The 27738-nt window shown below is 43.1% G+C and overlaps 1 protein-coding gene across 2 annotated transcripts in view; it reads left to right on the top strand.

Moving 5' to 3' along the window:
- The window catches only part of CEP152 (centrosomal protein 152), a 60291-nt gene extending 39358 nt beyond the window's left edge, over positions 1-20933 (top strand). For both annotated transcript variants that reach the window (XM_066592618.1, XM_066592617.1), the window contains exons 22-28: positions 2613-2730; positions 3994-4170; positions 5313-5403; positions 5737-5840; positions 14976-15132; positions 18224-18327; positions 19861-20933. In XM_066592618.1, the coding sequence (XP_066448715.1) occupies positions 2613-2730; positions 3994-4170; positions 5313-5403; positions 5737-5840; positions 14976-15132; positions 18224-18327; positions 19861-20693 (1584 nt within the window). In that variant the 3' untranslated portion in view covers positions 20694-20933. The remainder of the gene's footprint in view (positions 1-2612; positions 2731-3993; positions 4171-5312; positions 5404-5736; positions 5841-14975; positions 15133-18223; positions 18328-19860) is intronic.
- Positions 20934-27738: the final 6805 nt, after the last annotated feature.

The following is a 27738-nucleotide window of genomic DNA, read 5'->3' as shown; positions in this document are numbered from 1 at the left end:
TCGACGATCTAATTAAGGACGCTACGGGAGGGAAGAGTACGTCTCTCCCGCAAGGGGCTGGAAGATCAAGAAAGGCTCCATCTAGGAAGAAATCCTTTTTTCATTCCTTTCGGCAAGTTACATCCCGGCCCACAACAGGACAGTGGACGCAGCCAGAAAGTGCCCCAGCAGAGCAGAGGAAGAATCCTTCCTTTAAGACCAGGCCAGCCTGGCGAGCCCGCTCCAAGGCACCTAGGGACGCGAGGACAGGAGTATCAGCATGAGGGTCTTCCCCCCCACCCGCTATTCACAGGGTGGGGGGCTGGCTTTTCCGGTTCCAGGATGTACTGGAACACTGGAACAGGTCGCAGTGGACATTGGACCAGGGAATCCCCATAACGCCAGGGGTTCGCCTTGCCCTGAGATGGTGGACAAGTCTCTGGAGAATCCAGGGGGGTCGGTCACTGTTTCTCAAGAGGTAAGGAGGTCCAGCAATCCTGGTGGCTCCGGATTGGCCGAGGCTAGTAGGGTATCCAGACCTGATCGAAATGCTGGCCGACGCTCCATGGCCACTCCCAGAACAGGAGGACCTACGATCACAAGGACCAATCTTCCACCCGAATTTAAGGTCGCTTCGTTTGACGGCCTGGCCGTTGAGACCGCGATATTAAAGAAACGGGGATTCTCGGAAGCAGTTATCCGAACTATGGTCCAAGCCAGGAAGCCAACATCATCGAGAATTTATTACCGCGTATGGAGACGCTTCTTCAGCTGGTGTGAAGACCGCCAGATACATCCCATGCATTTCTCACTAGCAAACATTCTAGCGTTTCTACAGGCTGGACTAGAATTCGGGCTGAGGTTAGGTTCGCTGAGAGGGCAAGTATCGGCCCTTTCAGTGCTGTTCCAGAGACCTATCGCTAGTAGGTTGGCGGTGCGGACTTTTCTTCAAGGGGTCGCACATACGTCACCCCCGTTCAGGCCACCTACTCCGGCATGGGACCTGAATTTGGTGCTGGATGCTTTGCTATCACACCCTTTTGAACCACTCAGGGACGTACCCCTGAGACTGCTATGCTGGAAAGTGGTCTTTTTGGTGGCGATCACGTCCATACGGAGAGTATCCGAATTAGCTGCACTATCGGTCGAACTGCCCTTCCTGACTTTCCACCAAGATAAGGTGGTGCTGAGACCGGTTCCGGGTTTCCTACCAAAGGTAGTATCAGCATTTCACCTTAATGAAGATATTGTACTTCCATCGTTTTGCCCGGTACCCGGACATGCGAGAGAGAGAGCACTGCACGGTTGGATTTGGTAAGGGCCCTACAAATTTATGTGGCAAGGACCAAAGACTTTCGGAAGACGGAGACTCTGTTCATAATCCCAGAAGGGCCGCGTAAGGGTTCTGCGGCCTCGAAGGTGACCATCTCGAGGTGGATTCGGTCGCTAGTGACTGAGGCTTATCGAGCCAAGGGGAGGTCACCACCATTCCGGATAACGGCCCACTCTACAAGGACGGTGGGGGCTTCCTGGGCGGTTCAGCATGGAGCCTCAGCATTACAGGTATGTAAGGCAGCCACTTGGGCGTCCCTGCATACATTTGCGAAATTCTATAGGGTCCATACATATGCGTCAGCGGACGCTGCATTGGGTAGAAAGGTTCTACAGGCGGCAGTCCCCTGACTGCTGGGGACCCCTTTTTTTTCTGGGAATTCACACCCTTCTATTTCCAGGACTGCTTTTGTACGTCCCATGGTCTGGCTGGGTCCCCCAATGATACGGACGAGAAACGAATATTTTTGGTATAACTTACCGTAAAATCTCTTTCTCGTCGCGTTCATTGGGGGACACAGCACCCTCCCAAGGATTAATTTCGTTATAGCAGGGCAGAGCCCTTTGGTCTCGGGTCACAGATGATGAGATATATTTTCAGAAGACTGGTATGTCTTTCCTTGGTTTAGGTTAAAGTGTGAATAATTTTTTTTTTTTTTGTGTACTCCCACTGGCTGTACCTACTGCTTGCATACAAACTAATTAGCTGAGTGCCTGCAGGGGTGATATAGCCTGGTGGGAGGAGCTAACACTTTTGCTTAGTGTCGCCTCCTAGTGGCAGTGGCTATATCCCATGGTCTGGCTGTGTCCCCCAATGAACGCGACGAGAAAGAGATTTTACGGTAAGTTATACCAAAAATATTCGTTTTTCCCAGTTTTTTGTGCCGGATCTGCGATGGAACGTCCAAATGGAGTTTCCAATACAGATGTGAGAGTAGCCGCACTATCAATTAGCATCCTTCTCTAAACCAGAGTAAGGCCTACTGCCTACACACCCAAAAACCTCTCGTTACAAGGTGCATTTTTTACCTTAAATTGCCAGCTCCCAGTCAGGAGTTATTATGGATGAGCTTGGCTGTTTCTTTAGTAGCTCTCCCACCTGGCTACCAATTTCCTTATTTTGCAGCCCAAAATGCAGGGAGCAGTTTCCCTGCTGAGCACTCTTCTACTCTTTGGCCCCCTAGTGGCCAAAACGCGCTATTACCTATGGCTAACCTAAATCTGCCTGTTTATCCACAGATATCTGTTACTCTGTACATGTTGCCTACTAGACAAGTCATATTTTTCTTGATGTGTTTCAGAAACCTGGTGAGAATTTTGCAAAGGTCTCCATGAGTGCACAGGACCGATCTTATATTAGGAATGCGGAAGGTGTGACGAAAAGTCACAAGAAGAACCTTTCAGAGAAGCATACAAATGGTAAAAATATACATGATAGTTTGTTTTTTTTCCACCCAGATGGCCATGTACTATCTTGGCATGTAATATGCGCCAAGATAAAACATTCTGCCACTTTTTTTCTTGCGCACATATTTTCGCGCAATTCATATCACTGGCAACATGACTGCTTATGGGAGATTGGTACAGCGTATTTCACCCACGGAATACGTTATACCAACACGGTTGTGTGAATGCAGCCTCGGCAGATATCTTGATAATGATGGAGATATAACTTTTTATTATACAATACCAAAAGTTAAATTCTGCTTCCCCCTCTTACCGAGGCTTTGTGGCTCTGTGTGTGTGTGTGTGTATATATACAGTGCATTATCTCACAAGTGCCCCGGCTTTCTGTATTTTCTAGTGATGGTACACTTGCTGTATAGAAGATCTCGTAGTGTTGATGGGGTTCCATCTTCGGGACCACCATCATTGCTTCCGAGAATGAGGGGGCTTCAGCCTGTATTCTCTGCTGGACAGCAGGATGAGCATGCGTTGTCTGTGTCATTAGAGATGAATGGGGTTGTCAGAAATGGCTGAATGACAGACTACACATAATTGTCCTGTTTTCCAACTGAGAGTGGAACAAAGGATCCCTTGTTTTCGGCAGTTATGGGGACATTGCTGTATTCGGCTGTATTTTGGCTCTGTTTTGTATGAAGCTATACTAGGGGTCCCATTCTATTGCATGAGGTCTATACCGTACCTCTGTATGCTTCCAATTTCATATGAAGGTTTCTTCTGTCGGATACTGTATGAATCTAAACTATATTGTGGCATCTGTTTTGTATGGAGGGAGTCTCTCCTAAAAGTGTTTAATATCTTGAGAAGATGGCTTCATGCATATGAGATCCAACAGGCTCTACTATGTGCATGTGGCCTAATTATAATGTACATGTCTTATAATGTCTCGCATGATTATTTTCTGACGCTTCTTATTGATGCAGCTACTGTTTTCATTTCTCTATGTATAATTTTAAAGCTTTTGGCTTTATTTTAAAGCCCTGATTCTTTATTACATTGTATTGTTTGTCCTCCTTGCCAAAATAATGTGTATGAATGTTACCGCAGGAAATGCCCCCGACAATGGCAGATATTCCAGATCCTTTTGGCGTTGAGGAGCCTGCTATCTGCCTTGTGTAACATATAAATAATACACAAGTATGTTGGCTTGTCAGCCTGCATGAAGACGTCTTTGGGAAAGTTAATAATGGCTGTAAATTGTTGTTCTGAATCCTATAGACGAACAATTTCCAAGAAAAGGTGATGATCCGGCATTTTGTTGCTGTGAAAACTGCTTGCAACAACTTGAGAAGTACAAGAAGGACTGTCAGGAACTTCGAAGCAAACTGGATAAAGCTTGTCGCCATCTTCAAGAAGCAGTGAAAGACCAGAAATTGAAAGCAGAGCAATTTAAGAGTGAGTGAATTCTGCCTCTGATAGCATTTTCTTTCTACGTTTACATTTCTTATCCACTAGCCTTCCTGTCTGTTGCAGCTGAAAGCTCCATAGTTGAGGGTCGCGAATATTTTAACCACTGCCGATGCCTCAATGAGTTAAGGCTGGTTTACATGGGCGGATGATCTCTCAGAGATCACTCAAATGACAGTTTGAGTGACAGCTTTGAGCGATCATTTTGCATAAACTATTAAGTAGCTACTCAGTTACTTAAGTACCAGTTAAGTGTGCAAATGAAGCCTTCACTGAATGCAGTTAATAGCCAGAGTTTGAGCGATTTTTGAGCAATCATCTTTCAGTCTAAATGCACCTTTTAGCAATCTTTTTGCAAAACGTGTTAATGTCCATTAATACTTATCTTCATTTGCATGTAAAAGGGCCTCCATGAACTGTTTGCAGAGCCCAGCTGTGCACACAGCCCACATTGTTCTCGTGGCTGCCAGCTGAGTGCAATATAATTTCCCCCCACCCCCACCCCCCTTGGAGAACACAGCATGCAGTCTATTGAGAGACACTTTATCTCTCTGCTGCTGAACAATGGATTTAAGTTCACCATAAAATCATTCTTCAGACAGCGCACGATGCCCGCGTTTACGTGTAACGATTATAGCTCCTTTTCAGTCACTTTACACTTAACGATTTTTGGCTCAAAATTCGTTCAATGGGCCTTTACTTACACCAGTCATTCTCAACCTTTTGAACCTGAGGAAACCCCTGAAAATGTTTTCAATCCCTTACAATTAGGTTTCCTTCATGCAAACTTGCTGTAGGACAGGCATTTATAGGAGTAGATTGAGATTTTTTGCCATTCCTACTGTAAGTGACAGCGTTGCTGGCGTTGTCTTCTGCGGAGCTCCTAATAGGTACCCGGGATGCCAGAGAATACAAGTTGGGACACTGTCCGAGAATCTGGTTTATCTTCTAGAAGTTCCTAATTACCGACCGTAAATGGAGATCTTGAAAATGGTGGGGGACTCAAGTCTACTGGATTTACTTCTATGCATTATGCCTTCTGGCTTCTACAGAGGAACGACTTCAAAAGCTGTTTGGTTGCCCTGCTTTTTATGATGCTTCGTATGTGATTCTTGACGTTTTAATTTCAGGTAATGAGATTATCACCCAAACTCTGAGGAAGGAAAATGCTGAGCTGCGTCAAGTTCTGGAAAAGACGAAAAGTAGCAGCACCTCCCAACGGTAGGGATTTTTTATTTTATTTTTTTAAACTTTCTGGGGATATTAGTGCTGTGCGTGTTTCTTTATCATAGAACCCATAATTTTTTTTCCCTCTTTACACAAGGTTCTCTTTATCTTAGATGTGAGGGTTTATAACGCTGAGCTCTCAGAGATGTGACACTTCTCTTCTTGCATCACTACTGTATATCTACCGTAGGTCTAGTGACAAATGCAAGGTAGTGAGAAGGAAATGACTATATGGCGGAGTGTTTTAAGATGATATGAATGTTTCAGAAATCTGATCTTCCTGTAGATTTCACAATTACTTAACTTTTTTTGTTCTTTGCATTCTAGTACTCCACAAGGACAGGGTTCAGAGAAGGGTTGTGATCTTTGCAGAGGAAATGCTCTAGAGGACATGCGTGCACAATATATCAAAGCTGTTGACAAAATAAAAAGTGAGTTGGCAACCAAACACTGTCTTGACCCAAATCTATGAAGGGCTGTTCGCATCATGTTTTAATGTACATTTAGCATACGTGTTAAACATACATCAAGAAAACATATGCAATTTCCTTCTCCCCACACCCTTCCCCCAAAGCATATATGCTTCCATATGTTTGTGTCTGTTTTTTGCATTTAATCATTTATACTGTTTTAACTGTAAAGGGTTTCCTTTTAATTTAATACATGGAGCACACATTTTTTAATGGTACATTTAAAGCATGGTAAGCTACAATTTTATTGCACAAAAAAGTACATAAGGCAGATGAAACCAGGTGAAAAGTATGCACTTTTTAAGTGTTTGACCAATTCTATTGTATCATCAAACAATACTTTTTTATTTTATTTTTTATAATCAAAATGTATACTCTTGATAGATGGCTAACGACCCTTTTACACACAACGATTATCGCTCAAAATTCGTTGAAACCGCCGAAAATAAGCGATAATCGTTACATGTAAACGCGGGCATCGTGAACTTTTCGTTTAAACGGTGGTTTTCAGTCTGCACAAAATCCATCATTCAAGCCCTGAAAGACTGAGCAAATTTATTCTGTTTAAATAAATTTTGCTCATCTTTCAAAAGACTGCACGGTAAAGGCCCCTTTACACGCAAAGATAATCACTCAAGTTGACGAAAGATTTAGCAATGCTTTTGCATAAAATTACACGCACAGATAATCACTCCATGAGCGGAAATTCCATGGCAGGATTTCCTGCGGGATTTCCGCCGCTGGAAGCCTGCATAGGATTGCGTTAACAAACACAATCCCATGTAGACGGCCGCGGTTTGGTCGCGCAAAATCTCGCGCCGCAAGCAAACCGCGGCATGTTCTATTTCTGTGCGGGGCTCTGCGAGCCACACACAGAAACGTCACTCACCCGCCGCCAGCTCCAGCCGGCGCATGCGCCGCAAGCCGGCACATCAAACAGCCGGAGCCCCGGGCGCGGGTGAGTACGCCCAGGTCCCTGCAGGCACTCGGGTCGGGTCCCACGGCGAGAATCCTCGCCACCGGATCCGACCCGCCCGTCTGCAGGCGGCCTTAGCTAAATATTCATCTGTGTTTCCTCCACCAGTTGTTTGCTCAGCTGGGCGTGTGTTTTGGCGTTTGTTATTGCATAAACACTTCGCCCAGTTAAGCAAACCTCTGGACACATTCCGTTATTCTCCTCCTGGAAAGAGTAAACGCTACACTCATTGAATATGCAAAACAAAACCATTGCTTAGCCACTGAAAACACTGAATGAACTGCATTTCAACTGAAAGAGTTTCCAGCAGCCAAATGATGGATTTTATGCCAGGCTAAAAACCTTGGCTAACGATAATTGAACAACTGGTGCACAACTGCCATCGTTTACATGTAACTATTATCGCTCACTTTTAGCCTCTTGAATTAATTTTGAGTGATAATCGTTGCGTGTAAAAGGGCTTTAACAGTGTAAGGATTGTGTTTGCTCTGCATACGTAATGTACATTACACTGTGTACTCTGCCGCGAGGAGAACAATGGACTCTGGCGGCAGATGTTTGCTCAACAGCAATAACTCAGCTATTTACTACGGTGACAGAGAGAGGTGCTGTTTTGGGCTACAGACATCTGCTGCTGCTTGTCATTTGCTTGTCAGAAATCAGCTTTCAGGTGTATGTTGGAGGACGGTGGTGGTGAGGGGAAATGCACTGCTCCTTTAGTCCCTATAGCCCTGGTGGTTGTTCCCCCTGAGGACGACATGAGGCAAAACATGTCGGGGTGGCTATAGGTTAGACTTTTAATAGGGCTCTGGTAGCGCTGACTACTAATTTCTACATAGGCTTTTGGAAGTTGGCCATCCTGGCCTATGTTTTAAGTGTGTAGATGCAGAATTACACACGTGATACTGATTGATGACCATTGACGTCACTATATTGCTGCCCCCATTTGCCCCTTTATTTTATAATACTTTTTGATGTTGTCCTTGCCTATTTTTGAATAATAAAGCATTTATATTTTAGGGAATATTACCTATGGGTATTTTTTACCTTTGGCAATTAGAATTCAGCTTTTTTAGGCTGCCCCCTCCTTTTCTCACATTGGAATCTCTTCCTGTGCTCCATCCCCACACCTTTACCCCTTTCTGAGGATGTAGTTTCTTGCTCAGCTACTCCTTTCCTGCTACTTGTAGGCTTCCCAAACTCCTCTTCATAGAGACCTAGTCACCTGCAAAAGAGTAAGCGTATGTGTTATGGGAAAACTTAATGTACATATTTTTATGTGTATGTGTAAATATATAATATAATGTGTGCGCCTGTATATATACAGTATATATTATGTGTTAACAAGTACATGTATGTCCTCCAGGTATGGGGTTTGTATGTCGTGGGATCGAGAGTCGATCTCACTCCATACGTGGCGGCTCAAGCTGTCTTTGACGGGTGACACCCACCTCAACGCCGCAATCAGCACTCGCATGGCTTTTAACCCTTTAACTGCCCTGATTGGCAGTCGGGGCCCCCTTCACAATAAGACCCTGAGGTGCCGTTCCATTGTTATGGCAGCCCGTAGGCTTCTGAGGGCCTCCAGATCTGCAATGAATGAATGCCTATCAAGACATGATTGTCAGAATACAGTATAATTGACTGTGTGATTGCAAGTCCCATTAGGTGACTAAAAAAAAAGTTTAAAAGTTTGTTATTTAAAAAAATGAAGGATATCAAAAGTTCAACCTCCCCTTTTTTTCCCATATTTAGAATTAAAAAAACAAATCCAACGAGATATTTGGTATCACCACGACCATAAAAGTCTGATCTAGCAAAATAACGCATTATTTATCCCAAACAGTAAATATGTCAGAGAAAATAAATACACAAATCCAGAACTGTACTTTCTTGGTCACACTGTCTCTAAGGTAAAAAAATATAATAAAAAGTGAGCAAAAAGTGGTATGCACTCTAAAATGGTGCCGATAGGAATCACAGATCATTCCGCAAAAAACAAGCCCTCGCACAACCACATCAACGGAAAGATAAAATAGTTATGGCGGTCCGAAGATGGCAACAGAAAATTGCGCAAAATCATTTATAACATGTATTCCCATGAATACAAATGCACTGGAGAGATTACACATTCAATTCCAAATCAAAACCGTAACAAAATGTATCCAGTTTGTGTTAATCCTTTACAGAAAGTAAAGAAGGAATTTTTGGCTGTTCAAAAAAAGTAGCAGTGCCAGCTTTTTTCTATAAAACTCAAAAATGTAATGTATAAACTGAAAAAATGTGTAAGATTTCACTCTACTGTGAATCACTGAACTAATATTTAGTGACATAATCATTGTTTCGAAGAACTACTTGTGTTGCATGGAGTCTACCAGCTGCTGGCACCTCTGAGCAGGTATTCCAGTCCACGAAGATTGGACTACATTCCACAGTTCTTCTGCATTTTTTCGTTTTGCCTCATAAACCACATTTTTCATGTCGGCCCACAAGTTCTCTATGGGAATGAGGTCAGGGGATTGGGCTGGCCGCTCCATTACCTCAATCCTGTTTGTCTGTAACCAAGATGATGATCACTTACGGGTGTGTTTTGGGTCATTGTCATGTTAAAACATCCATTTCAAGGGCATTTCTTCACCACAGGGCAACATGATCTCCTCAAGTATTTCAATATATTCAAACTGATCCATGATCCTTTTGTATGCGATAAATAGGTCCAGCACCATGGTATGAGAAGCCCCCCCCCCCCCCCCCCATATCATGATTTTTGCACCACCACAGAATAAACTGTAGAATTTATGTGGGTCAGTACAACTATGACGATACAAGATTTATGTAGTGTTTTGTTTTTTTTTGGCAATTTTTTTTGTTTTAAATAATATATCTGGAAAAAAATCTTTATTTACCATAACGTCCATCCTGACAGCTCGCATGGAGGTTCCCCCTTCTGAGCTCTTTGGGACAGGAAGAGGAGAGTTCTTAAGGCCACACCATTCTCCAGTGTTTTCTTCCTGTTCAAATGGACAGAGAGAGAGTTCTCTGTGCCGGAGGAGGAACGAGTTGTACTCACAGAGGAGTCCAGGATCCGGTGCCCGCTCTGAAGAGTGGGGGCAGGGGAGAAACCGCCGGTGGTCAGTAGGCCGCGGGACCCTCGGCAAATGCGTGGAGGGTGACAAGGGAACTTTGCCAACTGTAAGTCGTCCATTGGACAAATCCAGGAAAGTGATGACTTATGTATGTTGGTATAATGGCTTCTCCTATTTTTAGGAGGAAGCATTAAAAATGAAAACTGACAAAAATAAAATAGAGATGTGCATTATGTGCGAAAAAGTTGGATGGCGATACGAAAAAGCCGATATGTTCAGACTGTACGGCAAAAATTGTAAAGGATGAACAACAGAACTGGTTACAAGGCATCCACTAATGGTTAGGCGATGCGGTTGGATCAAAACTCTGAACCCCAGCCAAGGACCTTCTAGACAGGCTAAAAGAGCCCGTACTCGGGATTATATGTTACCATCATCAGAACCGTCTGAGGTAGACTATTCTGAGGCGGAATCATCCGAGTTTTCTGCGCCTGTTTATAACAGATGACGCTAAGAAGAAATATTATTTCTCTAACCGGGATTTTGAGGAGTTAATTACGGCAGTACATAACACCATGGAAGTGATCAAGGTCCAGCAACCAAGATCAGTACAGGATGAAATGTTCGAGGGTCTCAGGTCCTGGCGTAAAAGTGTTTTCCTGTAAATGAGAATTTAAAGCAGATCATCACTGAAGAATGGGGCAGAGGGAATTCAAGGATAGGCTCCTGTTCGCACCAGAGGACACAGTTTTGTGGGATACAGTGCCATAGGTGGACATTTAGGTAGCAAAACGTATTTAAAAAATGTCCTTACTCTTTGAGGACGCATCTCAGTAAAAGGACCTGATGGACAGAAAAGTCGAAGGATTCCTTAAATGAGCATTAGCGTCTACCTTGGTAGAATCCAACATAGCAGCTACATCTGTGGCAAGTTCCACGTACTTATGGCTTGCTCAGCTGGAGTCTCAGTTAAAGCAGAAGACATCAAGAGAAGAAATCTTGAAATGTATTCCTTTACTTAAGAAGGTTATAGCTTTCCTAGCGGATACATTGGCGGAGTCTGTGAGGTTCGCTGCCAGACAGCAAGTGTTGTGAAGGATATTCTCTTGGGCACAGAAGAACATAGCATATTTATCCGTGATACACCTAAAAGGGTCACTGAACTATGTGGCGGACTTTCTGAGCAGAAAAACCTTAGACCCCGGGTAATTGGCCCTGAATGTAGAGGTGTTCCATCTTCCCATGTCCAGTTGGGGTCAACCCCAAATAGAGCTGTTTTCAAGAATAAATTTGAAATGCGAAAAATTATTTTCATTGAACCCCACAGACGATCTCATGGCTCTAGATGCATTATCCCAGGAGTGGAATATGGGTCTGGCATATGCCTTTCCTCCTCTTACCTTGATTTCCCGATCTCTTCAGAAGATACAAAAGTTCATTGCCCCAGCTTGGCCAAAGAGGCCCTGGATCCCGCTCCTAACCTGATTGGCGATACAGTCCCCAATAACGCTGCCTCTCAGGGAGGACCTACTGACACAAGGTCCAGTGTTTTGCCAAGAGATTCGCTTGTTGAAGTTTAACAGCCTGGCTACTGAGCGGCAAAGATTGAGGGACCAGGGGCTAATCATATAAGTTAATAAACACAGTCTTGAAGAGTCGTAACAGCATTAGCTCCGGTATTTATTCTAGGATGTGGAAAAAATGTTGCCATGGGTATAAACCGGATAGTCCAGATATGAGCAATCCCGACCATACGAAGATCCTATTTTTCCTTCAAGAGGGTCTAGACAAGGGTCTTAGCCCTAGAACTTTGCGAGTGCTGGTAGTGGCTCTCAGATGGGCGCGACATGGTCTAGTTTCTATACCTTTTCGAAGCACTATTGCTTGAATCTCTATTGCAATAGGGAACTGGCCTTTTGGTGGAAGGTCCTCCAGGCAGTGGTCCCCCCACTTCCCCTCTTAAGACTTGGTCATCTGGTATTGCCTCCAGGTGTGCTGTCAGGATGGACGTTCTAGTAAAACTGGAATTATTCTTACCGTTAATTCATTTTCCATGAGTCCATCATGATGGCAAATATTTACCCGCCCTTGTAAATAAATGTATATTGTGCATGTAAACAACGGCAACAATAAAAGACTGGGCCACATATCTGTTGTGATGATTTGAAGTCACTGGAGAATGGCTGTGGGAGGTGGCCTTAAGGACTCTCCTCTTCCTGTCCCAATGAGCTCAGGAAGGGGCAACCTCCTTGTGTGCTGTCATGATGGACTCATGGCAAAGGAATTAACGGTAAGAATAATTCCAGTTATCTAATTTTTTTTTTTTAGATATCTTAGTTAAAAACAATAGATAAAAAAAAAGGATTGTATCACTTTTGCTGTTTTTTCCTGTACAACAGCACTCCTGTCCACCCGCTGTGCAGGGAAATGCAGCACGGCCCCCTCAACTGCACAGCCAGTGCCTGTGGATACCAATGTGTAGGAAAAAAACAGAGCCGTTGCCCTTTCATTGTCCAATGTACAGGACTCTGACTTTAATCACCTACCCTATGGACAGATGAGAAGTCTGATCCGTGGGGTTCTCAAGAATGGGGTTCTATGGCTTCCTCTTTACTGCAGGCTCATTGTGTTACCCCTGCACTGATGAGGAGCTTCAGTGGAGCAGCGCTGAACATGCTCAGTACTGCTCCATTGATTTCAGTGGGGTTGATAGAGATAGTTGAGGACTTGTACTCCCTTATTTCTGGTAGTCCTACTGATGACGAATGCAGTAGTACATGCTGAGCTGCAGCTTTATTCAAGCTCTTCCTATTGAGGGGCCTCAGTGAGCTTGCAGTAAGGGGAGTGGCGGGCACAGGTCCCCATATTTGGGATTATCATACAAAAAAAGGTCCAGGAGCAGCAGATAGGTGCAAAACATTACATCCTCCAATGTCCAGGATGTTGCTTTATTATGATCCACATACACAAGGAACAACGTTTCGGCTGGTGCAACCAGCCTTTTTCAAGTAGACTTGAAAAAGGCTGGTTGCACCAGCCGAAACGTTGTTTGTTGTGTATGTGGATCATAATAAAGCAACATCCTGGACATAGGTGCAAAACATTACATCCTCCAATCTGCTGCTCCTGGACCTTTTTTGTACGATTTGACGATATTGATCTGTGGTCGGGATCTGATGTGGAGCGTGCAGGAATTTAAGGCTTCCCTCTATTGAATGTGGTATGTGAGTGTGCTGCTTTCTACATTCTTCTCTATACCCATTTTTGGGATTGGTGTGGGTCTCAAGGGTGATATGCCCATTGCTCAGACCTTGATCTTGGGATAACCCTTTTTTTATATTTAAATGTTTTTATTAATCTCTTTTCCATTTTACAAAGCTTAAAGGGGTTGTCCCTCGCCGAAACGGGTTTTTCTTTTTTTTCAACAGCCCCCCCGTTCGGCGCGAGACAACCCCGATGCAGGGGTTAAACAAGAACACCCGACAGCGCTTACCTGAATCCCCGCGCTCCGGTGACTTCTTACTTACCTGCTGAAGATGGCCGCCGGGATCTTCTCCCTCGGTGGACCGCAGGGCTTCTGTGCGGTCCATTGCCGATTCCAGCCTCCTGATTGGCTGGAATCGGCACGTGACGGGGCGGAGCTACATGGAGCCCCATTGAGAAAAGAAGAAGACCCGGACTGCGCAAGCGCGTCTAATTTGGCCATTAGACGCTGAAAATTAGACGGGCTCCATGGAAACGAGGACGCCAGCAACGGAACAGGTAAGTGAAAAATTTCTTATAACTTCTGTATGGCTCATAATTAATGCACAATGTACATTACAAAGTGCATTAATATGGCCATACAGAAGTGTATAGACCCACTTGCTTTCGCGGGACAACCCCTTTAAACTGGTAATATATTTGTTGTTTTACAGAGACATTATGAATATGAATGATCGGTAAACGATAACACATATTTCTGAGATTTATTCCATATGGCTCATCTGATCCGGCTTTGATGCAGACATTTAAAACATCTCCCTACATAACTTTCATAAGGGAGGAATTGGGAAAGAAGGTGTAGAAAAAACGGAAAAGAGATATTTTTTTTGTTTATTTGGGGGGTTGGGTGGGGAGGGGGGATTATGGGGTAACAACAGAGGCTTTTAACTCTTGCTATTATCTCCATTCTGGTATAAAGGAGATCCTAGGACCTGTCTCTACACCGTAACGCACGGGTCTCCCCCCCCCCCCCCCCCCCCGATCACTCCTATGGGGTGTTAATTGGCTGGTCTCCCATCATCACTCCAAGTTGAATAATCCTTTTGCCTTTTGCCGTGAACAATGAACGATTGTTCAATTTAGCACGATCCAACAATTCACAGGACAAAATTCGTTGTGATTAAGTGGGCCTTTGGGCTAAGACCACATGATCTGGCAGGGTGCCAGTCTGTGTCTTTGACCTGGGTGCAGGAAAACATGGTACACATCTCAGGGTCCTCTCTCAGTTCAACTGTCATCCACAGACTCTCCTCTGACACAGCACTTTGGTGCCAAATATAGACTTGCCCACAATCCAAGTCCCTTCTTTTTCCACATTAGTCTTGTATCTAGGAAGGGCTAAAAACGCAGAGTGAAAAAAGCCTAAAAATTACGCATTTCATCCAATTGCAAGGTCGGCCCACAGCCAGTGACGTAGCAGATGACCTAGGCACACAGACCGAGCTCATTGATTGTGTACGTGATGTAAGCCAAGTCCAGCGATTAGCGCATGACCAAGCTCAGGATTGGTAAAAGGGGGCGCACACACTTGTTAAAAATGTTCATTGTTGTATACATAGAAGTCGAAAGAGTAGTTTTGGGTCTCAGACAACCCATTTAACATCTTTTTAGCTTCTCACTTGGAAATGGAATTCATTTTGCCCTGTTTGTGATGAGGTTACTCGTAATTGGAAACACACTGATTACTTTTGTTTTTGCTAACCTAAATTACCTCAGTTTTGCTTTGTTTATACCATGTACTAGAGTCTTTTCTCCCTTTTAATTAAACAGATGACATGCTTCGTTATATACATGAAAGTAAGGGAAGAGCAGCTGAAATGCTAAAAAATGAAGTTTTAAGAGAGCGACAAGAAACTGCTAGGAAAATGCGCAAATATTACTTGACGTGTCTTCAGCAGTTACTAAAGGATGATGGCAAGAATGACGGGTGAGTATCACACACAAGAAACATAACGTTGTAGTATACAAAATAGATTTGTTGCCAAATCCAAATTTAGGCTAGTAAGTTTAGAAAAATGTAATTGGGTCTATAAGGTCAGACAGGAGGGAGTCTAGACTTTTATGGGAGGATATAACCAGTGCTTCTGGCAGTTCAGAGTCCTAATGTTTTTTCCAAGATGACCCTCTGATTTTGTAATAAATTTCACCAGGGAACCATGACTAATGGCCGTTTTACATGAGCTGACTATCGAACCCGAACGTTCTAATGAATGCTTGTTTGCCTGATAAGTGGGCCGTGTTAAAGGACCAATGATCAGCCAACAAGCAAGTAAACACTCCTTCCTAGGCTGATCTTTCAGTTTCAATAAGCGTAAACATGGTCGCTAATCGGCTATACATCTCGCCATGTGAACAGTACAGCCAGTCTGTGGGGACAAACAATTGCTCCGATTCTCAGGCCTTGTGAAGGAAAATGAAAGCGGCGTTGAACAACATGTTTCGATGGGCGCTCATTTGATTTGGCTAAGAACTCACCCGGTCTCGGAGGACCATAACTGCTTGCCCATGAATACTCTTAGATTATGATAGATGGACAGTTTTGGCTCATTTTTAATCTTTGTGTTTAAAAGGAACTAATTTTGCTTTGATAGGTCTGGTGAGAATGTACAAAGAAGTCTGCCATTATATGAGCAGACTCGTCAGGCTCTGGTGCACATGCACTGGTCTCGCACTGATTGACAGGACTTCCACATCAAGGAGTGTCCTCCACATCAATCACAGGCAGAGCGGCTAGGCTACACAGAGATACTGGGCAGCTGGAACGGTCTGGGCACACCCACTGGACTGTTCGAAGCGAATTGGCATGCAGTGCAGGACTTTTATAAACTGCTTTTCCAGAGGTGTGCACAGGGGGTGATGGCCAGTAAAAGCAGCAGGTGTAGAAGACTTCATTAATTACTAATATAGTGCTGCACAGTGTTTGGAAGGGTTCAGCCTGGTGACAGGTTCCTTTAAGCTTTTACGCCACAGGACGTAAGTTCACGTCCTGGCAGGGTGGTACTTAACGCAACAGGATGTAAACTTGCGTCCGGTGGATGGCGCATGCTCAGAAATGGGCCTGTGTCATCTCACAGTGGGAGCCGGCTGTGACTGATGGCTGACCGCCAACTGCAACAGTAGGGGATCCATAAGAACAGAGATCCCATCTGTTAATCCTGTACAAACTGCAATCTATAGACATTACTGAATGTAAAGGTTTCACAGAGGGAGTGCACTCCCTCTGATGTCATTGACCCTCTGCAATGTAATCGCAAAGGTCTAATGGGTTGCCATGGCAATTGATGTGTTTTCTCTCTTTGCCGTCCAAAAAAAAACAAAAAAAACTTTTACAATACATTATATGTACCCCAAAATGGTACCAATAAAGACTACAGTTCGCCACCAAAAAACAATCTCTCATATTTAGAGATTAGCGAGCACCAAAATGCTCGGGTGCTCGTTACTCGAGTCGAACTTTCAGTGATGCTCGAGAGTTCGTTTCGAGTAACGAACCCCATTGAAGTCAATGGGCGACTCGAGCATTTTTGTATATCGCCGATTCTCGCTAATGTTTTCATTTGTGAAAACCTGGGAAATTCAAGAAAGTGATGGGAACGACACAGAAACGGATAGGGCAGGCGAGGGGCTACATGTTGGGCTGCATCTCAAGTTTATGAATGGGTGTGTGACTGCTGCCTCTGATTGGCTCAGCGGGACCAATCAGATGAGAGGCAGCAGTCACTCACCCATTCATAAATTCATGAATGGGTGTGTGAGTGGAATCTGCCTCTGATTGGTCAGGCTGTGACCAATTAGAGGCAGCTCATTCAGCATGCGGGGATTTTAAATCCCCGGCTGCTGAATACTATTCACAGCTGTTCAGAGCAGTTCAGGAGGACTGCCGCTGGCCGCGCTGAACTCCGTCTGCCGGGACCAGGTGAGTATATATATATATATATATATATTTTATTTTTACACATTTCTGGATGAATTGCAGGGAAGGGCTTATATATTTAAGCCCTTCCCGACAATTCATCCCGCGCTCGCCGGCAGGCCATTGCTTTCAATGGAGCCAGCTGTATTGCCGGCTCCATTAAATTCAATGGTCAGTGCTCGTTTAATCGAGACGAGTACCGCGTGGTGCTCGTCTTGAGTACCGAGCATCTCGAGCACCCTAATACTCGAACGAGCATCAAGCTCGGACGAGTATGCTCGCTCATCTCTACTCATATGGCTAAATCCGCGGAATAATAAAGTTATGGCTTTTGAAAAAGGGAGATAAAAATCCCCCAAAATTGTTGAGTCCTTCTCACCAAAATTGGCCGTGTTGTTAAGGGGTTTGAAAAGCCCTAGGGAAAATATATTCTCAATGTTCAATGCATTTGTGCCTTTTTAGTGTATTTTACTCCTAAATTAAAGCTTTATTTGTTGTGTTTTGTAGTTACGAACCATTTGCACCAGAACTTAGTTATTTGCGCAAGGTATATCAGTTGGTAAAAATGGAGCAGAAAGTAGTTGGGGCTTACTGCTTGACCAGGATCGAGGCGCATTTATGAACTATGACCTTTTCTTATTTTTTTTTTCTTCTTCCCGGAGTCTCATTTACACGGAATACAAACCTCGCCTTAGAAAAAGAGATGTACCGTAAGCCATGGTGCGAGTTAATGGCAGTAATACATGATGTAACTAATTTATCAAAGAAGCTACATGCGGTCGTAAAATTCTTGCAATATTTGTCAGTAAATTAGCCGTTTTTTTACTTAGACACTGGCTGAAATGACAACACTTGATAAATAAAGGCCATTTGGCATTTGTCTGCTAGTTTACAAAACTCAGTTTAATTGATCCGCGTGTTGAATCTCATTTAAATACTATACAGGAGAAATACACACGTGTGTGTGTGTGTGTGTATGTGTGTATATGTGTGTGTATGTATATATATATATATATATATATATATATATATATATATAATATATCACTATTTGATTTACATTTTATTACTTTATAAATAGAATTTTATCTCTTCTTTTTTTAAGAGCTGAAAAGAAAATAATGAATGCTGCAAGCAAGCTTGCAACGATGGCAAGAGTGTTAGAAACTCCTATCTCCCAAAAAACACAAAGTAGAAACTTGCGTGTTGGTATGTATTTGTTCGCTTTGGAACACATAATCGCTGACGGTAGGCTATGTTTAGGACTTCTACTTTGTAATACTAAATACAGCACCACCATGTTCCACAGCACCTTACAATTCAGAGGGTTACATTACAGAGAACTAATTAACTATATGAACAATAGTATTGAGCGTCCTGCTCACAAGAGCTTACAATCCATAAAGAAATAGGGTAGACACAAGATAAAAGTGCTTGTTCTGTGTAAGGCCGGGTTCACACCAACGGGTCGTAATCTGTGGTCATTCACAGAAAGTAATTGCGAATGCTCGTGGAAGATCGTGGATGTATGCTCATGCACAGGGTATCGTCCACGTGGAAGAAAGATCTCTCTCTTCTCTTGTCTGACTTTTCTATCTATTTTCCTAATGAAGTAGTGAGCATTTCTGCCGCTCATACACAATGTCAATTGCGTATGGGTGATGAAACACTTGCATCCGTTAACTTTAATGGAGGTCGTACATGCTAAAATAGAGCATGCTGCGATTTTTCTTCCATTCGCAGAATCCGCAATTCCTACCCGCACATCTGAATGAACCAGCGAAAGTTCGTGTCTTTCAATGCCCGTGTATTACTTTGTATCGTCCGGGCGGACGCTGGTCGCGGACTCCGCTGTTCAAATCCACCTGTGTGAGCCCGGCCTAAGGGTCCAGCAATCTTTTAGAAAAACAGTGTTTTATACTTAAAGCTGGATGATCTGGTCACCCATGTAGTGAAGTCATGATATTAAAGGAAGTCTGTCACATCATTTTGGCAGTGTAAACTAATTGTATTGTAAGATGTGGGACTTGGTGATGATGATGATGGATATTTCAATCCAGGAACATCAACGTTGATGCGCATTTTGCGGGCAATGCAAATTACAGGTGAATCATTTAGATGGGATCACTGAGTCCCACAGCTTATAATGCAGTTACTTTACACTACAAGGTTAAACAGCATCCTGTATTGGTAGACAATTCAGCCATCTTTTATCAGAACGCCAAGACCTTGCAAGAAATATAATAAAGTGGTGATCAGTCCAATTGTTGCGTGTCCTCCTGGTTCACACTAGTATCATGGCTTCCGGCAGGGTTACCATATTTTTGGCAGCAGGAGTACTGCTGCAAATTACTATATTTTTGGAACCCCCTGATGAAGGTGGAAGAAACTAGAGTGTAAACTGAGCCAAAGATCTTTTCCCATGAGGAATCTAGAGCACTATCCTGTAAGTTCTGTGCAGTAGCAGACTTGTGCATCTCCAACGTGTTTTTTTACCATGAAAATTCTTCACTTATTAGATATAGTCTTTTTTTCCAATAAACTTGCATCAACCTATATGATGCACCGTTTCCATTAATGTGCCTTCCGATTCCGCAATCAGTATTTGAAGGCGCTCATAATTATCTGTCTGTGTAAACATCACTTGACAGATGACTGTGGAAGTCTTTACAACTCACTGTAGACTGCAATGGAATGACTAAGGGCTGTAGATTTTTACATATCTTTTCCATCTTTAATTAGGGTTAGCAGTGAGCCAAGATGAAACGGAGCCTGAAGCAATTAAGCCAACGAAGAATGTTCTAAGCTGTTCAAGTAACCGATCAACTGATCCAAACACAGAACAAAAGGCACTAGATGAGCTGATCAGGAGACATATGAAGGAGAAGCTTGATGGGGACAGATACTCTAATACCGAAGACTCCTCTGCGATCAAACCTGATCTGTCAGCGCACATCGGAATAGATTGTGTTGAGCGCAAACTTAAACCAGTGCATGCAGGTCGGTCTGTGAGCACACCTTTAGAGGATGGTCTTGCTTTTAGTAGTTCAAATGCTAATGCAGAGTCTCTTCAGGTCACCCTTCGTAAACCAAGTAAGCCCTCTGGACTGAAAGATCGCTTATGCCATGGGAATCCAAAATCTAGATCAGATAGACCAAAGTTTGAACTCCAAGAAACTCCTGTGCGGGATGAAAATGGAAGTAATGACTGGAGCTGTTTGAACAGTAAAGGCCTCTTTGAGACTACAGAAAGTTCTTTAACCAATATGTCTCACAATCTGAACGCTCCTGGGAATTTATCAGCAGCAGGATTGTTTTCCTTTGCAGAGGGAAGTCGTGATGCCTTTGGCAGCAGATATGAAGGTCAGAATCACTCGGCACACATTGCTAAGAAGAGAGATCAAACTCTTGGTGCACGGCATCCTAGTAAAGCTGTGGGTCATCCACCTACAGCTGTTGAATCGAAGCCATACTCCGATGTAGGTCGAAGCAGCCAACTACCATCACGGAAATTATTGCTGGACTTTGCATCCCCACGGCAAGACAGCGGCTTTGACAGTCCGTTGCTGAGTTAAATACTGAAAAGCACACAAAAGACTCGACTATTTCTTGCTTCAGCCATGCAGACTGTGTTCCAGTTCTTGTTACAGAATGAAGTGATTTATTTATTCATTTTTTGGGGGCATGTGTATAGTCTTGTGCCGTTTTTATATCTTATTTTTGTATGTGTGTTTTTGTATAAAGCCATATTTTTGTATTTGTGACTGTTTTCACGTAATTATGTTATTTAAATAAAGATAATTTTTATTATTTTAGTCATATTTTCGCCTGACATGTAGGAATCAGTCTTGGCATTTGTTTAAAATGTTTTTCTTCGTGTTCGACCAGGAGCACTCTGCCATATTTTGGCTGCCGTTTTGCATTTGTAACATAGAGGTGCGTCCCGGGCTGACCGCATGTCTCCTGACTGGAGCTCCAAGCGTTATATATTCCTGTGATGCTTTAGCGTTCGGGACAGGAGACCCATCAACCAGCCAGGATGCACCTCCATATTATGGCAGCAGAAACACTGTAGTGCTCTTCCAGCCTTGTGCTGCATTTTCCAAGAAACATACCCAGGTGCTAAAAATCCTGCAATAAAGGGATTTTTTTTTTTTTAGAGGGGTCTTTTATCCACAATGATGAGCTTGAGGAAATCTGAGTGTGTACAGTAGTTTTTCTAGAGGCGTGTAAACTTGGAGTACTTTTACACTGAGCGATTGATTGTAATTGTTCGCTTGTGCCAATAGAGTTGGCTCATGCAGCCTGTTTATACAGGCAGATAAAGCGTTCAGTTGCGCACATTCACTATACGATCGCTGTTCACATGCAACGATGCACGAACGATTGTTTTTATGCAGACTTAAAATCAACGAAAGGAACAAATTCTCGTTTGTCGTTCAAAAGTTGGTTATTTTTGCACCGAATGATTTATTGTTCAAATTCGCATGACCCAACAATTTTTTTATTTATTATTTTTTTTAATGATAATCATTCTGGGTAAAAGGGCCCTTTAGACATGGTTAAAAAAAAATGTCCACCAACAGCATAACATAAGTATGTAAGGCAAAAAGACACATGTCCATCCAGTTCAGCCTATTATTCCCCAATGTTGATTCAGAGGAAAGCAAAAAAAACCAAAACAATGAGGTAGAAGCCAATTTTACGACTTTAAGTGAAAAAAAAATCCCTTCATGACTCCAATCTGGCAATCTGAATAATCCCTGCATCAGCAACCCTTCTGACGTTATTTGTGATTATGAAATAATATTGTACCGCTTAAGAAGGGTGTCCAGGCCCCTCTTAAATGTTTTCATTGAATTTGCCATCCCCAAATTCTCAGGCAGAGAGTTCCATAGACTCACTGCTCTTACAATAAAGAACTCCCTTTTTAGGTTGTTGTGGAAACCCTCTTTCCTCTAGACATAGAGGGTGCTCCCTTGTTACAGTCCTGGGTCTAAATAGATGATATACCATTTATACTCATAAAAGCCCCCTTGGCTTATACTCGAGTGAGGTAAAAAAAAAAAAAAACCTCGATACTCCCCTATTAGCCGGCTTCTGTGTCCCCGTCGCGATGCTGCAGTCTTCTCACTGCTGTCTTCTCCCTGGCTTGCTTTTAAATTCCTCGCCATCAGCGCTGTAATTGGATCGAGCGGCGGCCAACCACAGCCGGCGCTCAATAAACCAATCACAGACATTCAGTGATGTCATTCTGAATGATCTTCCTGATCTGTTTCTCAAAAAATTTCTGTTTTAATTGTATTGAAAATCCATTCTGTATTGGAAAGGGGTTTTTTTTTCGTTCACAAAATGCAACAAAAATGTAAAAAAAATATAAAATATGAATATTCCTAATAATGTGTAGACTCTGTTGGAGTATATGGTCATCACAGATGCTATCTCTATGCCGTGTCTGAACATGGCCCAATGCAGAAAGCTTTACTAGATATATAGTTGCATTTTGTCAGTATTTAGTCTAGATTGTAATATTTGCACTTCAGCTGTTAACATGTTGGGAATGACTGTAGAATAGGGCTATGTATTTTTTATTGTCCTCCTCTGTGATAGGGAGTAGCCTGGGTCAAGCAAGGTAATGGCAACAGATGGATATATGTTTTTATAAGCTTTTTAAATACGTAATTTTTCTACATTGGTGTAACAACTGTTGCTGAAGTTCGCCTCTTTAGAGCTTACATTTGCAGTGAAAACTGAGGTGCCGTCAGTCCTTCTAACATTATTTCCCTGTGTGTCACTTTAGATACATTTTTTTTTTTTTTCTTCTGGGAAAGGGCCAGTTTTCACTAATTTCTGTAAAATTCTTCACTTGATGATATAGTTTTGTCCCTCAACAAACTTATGATCTTTTTAGAGGAGTTAAGTGCAGAAAAGTTGAACCTGATTTAAATGTTAGTCCATTGTTCCAACTCCAACATGTCAGGGTCACCCATAACAAATAGAGTTGAGCGAACATACTCTGCCGAGCTTGATGCTCGTTCGAGTATTAGCGTACTCGATGGTGCTCGTTACTCGAACGAGCATCAAGCCATGTTCGACCCTGCCCCAGTTTTTGGCTTCTCCCTGCTGTTAGGTGCCTGTTTTGGCCCCTCCCTGCCGCGACGCAGCGCGCGTCATTGGTAAATTTGTGTTGTCGGGAGAGAGAGAACCTAGGGGAAAAAAAAAACAAAAACCTCGTCACATACAAAGATGCTCAAGTCTCCCATTATAGTCAATGGTGTTCCTTACTTGAGTAGAGCTCTCGAATTTTACGAAAAGCTCGAATAACGCGGACTCGAGCATATGGGTGCTCGCTCATCTCTAATAACAACCAGTCAGATTGCAGCTTTCATTTTTTTTTCTTTATAGGGCTGGATTACATTGGAAAAGTGTTTTTGTTAGAATTTTTTTATGCAGGCTCCATGGTTCACCATTGTATGCTATTGTTATAGCATGTGTCATATTCTGTCATCTACATTGGCACATGCTTGTATCCTAGACCGGCACAATCAGATTCTTTTTAAATGCAAGTTGTGCACTCTATTTGTTTCTGTATTTTTTTTTCTGCACAAAATTCCACAGTGTGTCCTTGCACTTAGGCAAAAAAGGAATTGACAGCAGCAGGGATGAAGAATATATATATATATATATATATATATATATATATATATATATATATATATATATAAAAATAAAAATAGAAATAAAATACGGCCCTGTCCTTTTTAGAACGACGGAGGTAAAAATCATGTCATGATAAGCCACGCCCCTAACCCCTCCCTTGACCACACCCCCTGTCCCACTTTGGGGCTCCAGAAACGTTGTAGCTGATGCATTAATATAATGTAAGTTTTTTGTAAGGAGGTTTACATTTTTTTGCTTCAATCGCACCCATTTTATTTTAAACTTTTAAGACGTTTCGAAGTAGAATATGTTGAACCTCAATTATTCAGTCATCATTTTAGGGCGCATATAATAGTGTGTCCTTTCTAAAGTTTATGGGATGCCTTTCCTTAGTCATGCCAGTTATTACGCTAAGGCTGCCTTCACACGGGCGTCAAAATCGCGTGGGACTTGTGCGTTGCGAGACGCACAAATCTGAACCCCGTTCTTTTGTATGGGGTCATACACATGACCAATGTTCTTCTGCATGGCACCGCAATGCAATGCAGGAAACAAATTCCAGCATGTTCTATCTTTCTACATGTTCTCGCATAGCAGCGCCTATTGTTTTCAATGGAACCAGCAGCAGCATCGCGCCATGTGCTAGGTGTGCATGCGATGCGAGGTCTCCCATTGAAAACAATGGGAGAAACTCTATGATCCTCACCGTGGCTGACAGCAGTAGCGAAGGATTGCTTCTACCCTCAAGGGATGCAAGGTTGTAGTGAAATGAAAACGCCTCGCATCCTTGGGGATTTCATATAGTGGGGAGCGTGATATGGTGGCCGGATTCACAGCCCCATATCATGTTCGCAAGTGTGACGTAAGCCTAAGGCCTCATGTCCACGGGGAAAATCAGGCCCGTTACGGATTCTCCATGGAGAATCTGCAGCGGGTCCCTCCTGCCCCGCGGACATGAGCGCTGAAAATAGGAATTTAAAAGAATTTACCCATCCGGAGCGGACCGGGAAAGTCTTCTCTTCCTCACGGCCGGGCACATCCGCCGAGCCGAAGCAAGAAAGATCCGGCCGTGAGGAATAGAAGACCTTCCCGGTCCGCTCCGGATGGGTAAATTCTTTTAAATTCCTATTTTAGGTCTCCCGCGGATCCGGACGGCTTCCATAGGCTTCAATAGAAGCCCGCGAGAGCCGACCCCGCGGGAGACCCGCACGAAAATGGAGCATGGTCCAGATTTTTTCATGCTCCATTTTTTTTAAAATCCCTTTTATTGACGATCCGCGGGTATTTATCTACCCTGCGGGTGGTCAATGCATCCCTATGGGGTGCGGATCCACGGGCAGGAGAAGAGTTAAAATCCGCTGCGGATTTTAATTCTTATTTTGCCCGTGGACATGAGCCCTAAGGGCTTGTTCAGACGACTGTATATCGGCTGCGTATTCACGCCGGCCGATATACAATGTCCGTCTCTGCAGGGAAAGGAGGCTGGAAGAGCCGGGAGCAGTGCTCTGAGCTCCCGCCCTCTCTTCACGCATCTCCTAACGTATTACGCATCCCTATTGACTTCCATGGGAACTTTTGGTGTAAAAATACGCAGACAAATAGGACATGTGTTTGTTTATTTTTTTGCATGACTAAAGTTAAATACGCCCGTGTGACGCTGGCCTAAGAAATGTAGGTCAGCAAATACGAAAAATTGCAAGAACTTTGAACATTTCTTAAAGTACAGTGGAAAAACCTATTAACCCCTCAGTAACCGCAATAAGCCTTTTTACTGACCTCACTAATGGGCTTTAACCCTTTCCAACCCAATTTCCCTGCCACCCGCACACTCCCCAGCTCTTATTTATTTTGGCTGGGAAAGCGCATTGTGGATTTCTTGGAATTACTCAACAAAAACACATAAAAATGTACTCTCATAATGATTTTATTAAAATGTGAGTTATGAGTGTTTCAGATCGGGAAGATCATTTGTAATAATCCTGTGAACATATGTATACAGATATAATTTAGATAATAAGATCATTTCTAATTTCTCTAATATATATCCCTGTACTACAGTGCCATATGGAGGCATCCTATAAACTGCATACAATGTGTACCGCATAGGTTTCTAACACTATGCAGAGGAGAGCGCCGACATCGGCGTTCTCTTCAGCATATGTATATTACAGGATGCAGAGGAGAGCCCCAACAACTATAATATACAGAAGAGAACTCAGATGTCGGGGCTCTCCATCGCCACACAAAAAAATGTAATGAAAGTTATACAACACATTATATGTACCCCAGAAGGGTGCCATAAAAAAAAAAAAAAAACAACAACAAAAAAACACACAACTTGTTCCACAAAAAAAGAAACCCTCATACGGCTATTATGGCTCTAGCAATATGACAATGAAAATCGCTTGGTCTTTAAAGCACAAATATAGACTGGTCCCTAAGGGGGAAAGTGCAATGATGAAACTGATTCTAATGAGGATCGCCACAGGGATGGTGGACCAAGAGTTGCCTCTACTGGACAGGACAAGAATATTTGAGTCACCAACCTCTGAAATGGTAATTAACAGCCCCTCAGATTAGACTGGTTCAATGAATTTAAGCAGCTGACAAATCTCAACATCAACTGGTAGGAACCGATTACATGACTCAAGCCTCCATGGCAGAACTGCTGCAAGAAATCCTCTACTGCTTGAGACAAAAGAAAGGGCCAAGAAACACAGGCATTGGACATCTGTCCTTTTGTCTGATGTGTCCAAAGATGAGATTTTTGGTTTTAACTGCCATGTGTTTGGTAGATGCATATAAAGTGAACAGCTGATGTCTGATCATACGATTCCCAGCGTGAAGTATGGGGGATGGCAACTTATACAGAACTAAAAGCAAAGCGTAAACAGCATGGCTACCACAACCATCTGAGTTGCGCTTATTTAGGCTCTCGTTTGTTTCTTTCAGAGCCCAATTACACAGGCCTTTTATCCATCCGTGCGCATAGAGCGCCAACGCACCCATTAAAGTAAATTGGGCTGTTCACACAAGAGTTTTTATGGCAGATGGTCAGCAAAAAAAAAAAGACCACAGGTCCTATTGAAACTCAACGGGAGTGTGAAAATAACCAAAACAGAGTAAATATCAATGTTACATGCGTGTGCGCTGCGGTTTATTTTATGTATGTTACCAGGAGACAGTGAAAAGAAAAAGTAATCACTTGGGCCTTTTTGCCTTGTTTTTTTGTGTGCATGAAAAATGGATGACCTATTAATGGAACATGGAAATAAAGGGGGGGAAAAAGGACATGCACACTCCGTGACATTTTTCATGGACCAAACTTGTTCTCAAAGTTGATGTTTTGGAAGCGGGAAACATGAACAAGCACATGGATCTTACCAACATCGGCAAGGGCCAAAATTATGATGGCTATGGGGAGCATCTCAAAATTGGCAGGTCTTGTGGGGTTTTTCCGGGTATGCAGTGGTTTGTAGATACCAAAAATGATACAATGGGGGACAACATGTGAAAGCAATAATCGGCACACGGAGGGGGGAATGAAGGCTAGCTTGTCTGGTCTAAACCCTCAGAACTATTGTAGCACAAACTGCTGAAAATACTGCTGATTTATGATAGAAATTTGCAGCTTGGTGTGTAGTTGCAGACAGATCACAATGCCCATGCTGACCTCAGTTCAATGCCAAAAACACCTACAACGGACACGTGAGTGTGCGGTCAAAATTGCATCATGGAGCAATGGAAAAAGTGGCCTGGGGGGATGAATCATGTTTTTATTTACATCACACAGAAAGCCATGTGCATGTTAGTCACTCATCTGGAGAAGAGATTTCACCAGGAGCAAGGCAAGCGGCGGAGGCCGTGTAATGCTCTGCACAGTATTCTGCTGGGAAATCTTGGTTCCTGGCATTCATAAGAATTATGCTATCGTATGCACCCCCTACCTAAACATTGACG

This window comes from Eleutherodactylus coqui, chromosome 2 (genome assembly GCF_035609145.1).
Source record: "Eleutherodactylus coqui strain aEleCoq1 chromosome 2, aEleCoq1.hap1, whole genome shotgun sequence".
Classification (NCBI taxonomy): domain Eukaryota; kingdom Metazoa; phylum Chordata; class Amphibia; order Anura; family Eleutherodactylidae; genus Eleutherodactylus; species Eleutherodactylus coqui.
The sequence above is the reverse complement of the archived record's forward strand: the minus strand, read 5'-3'. Positions and strand labels throughout refer to the sequence as shown.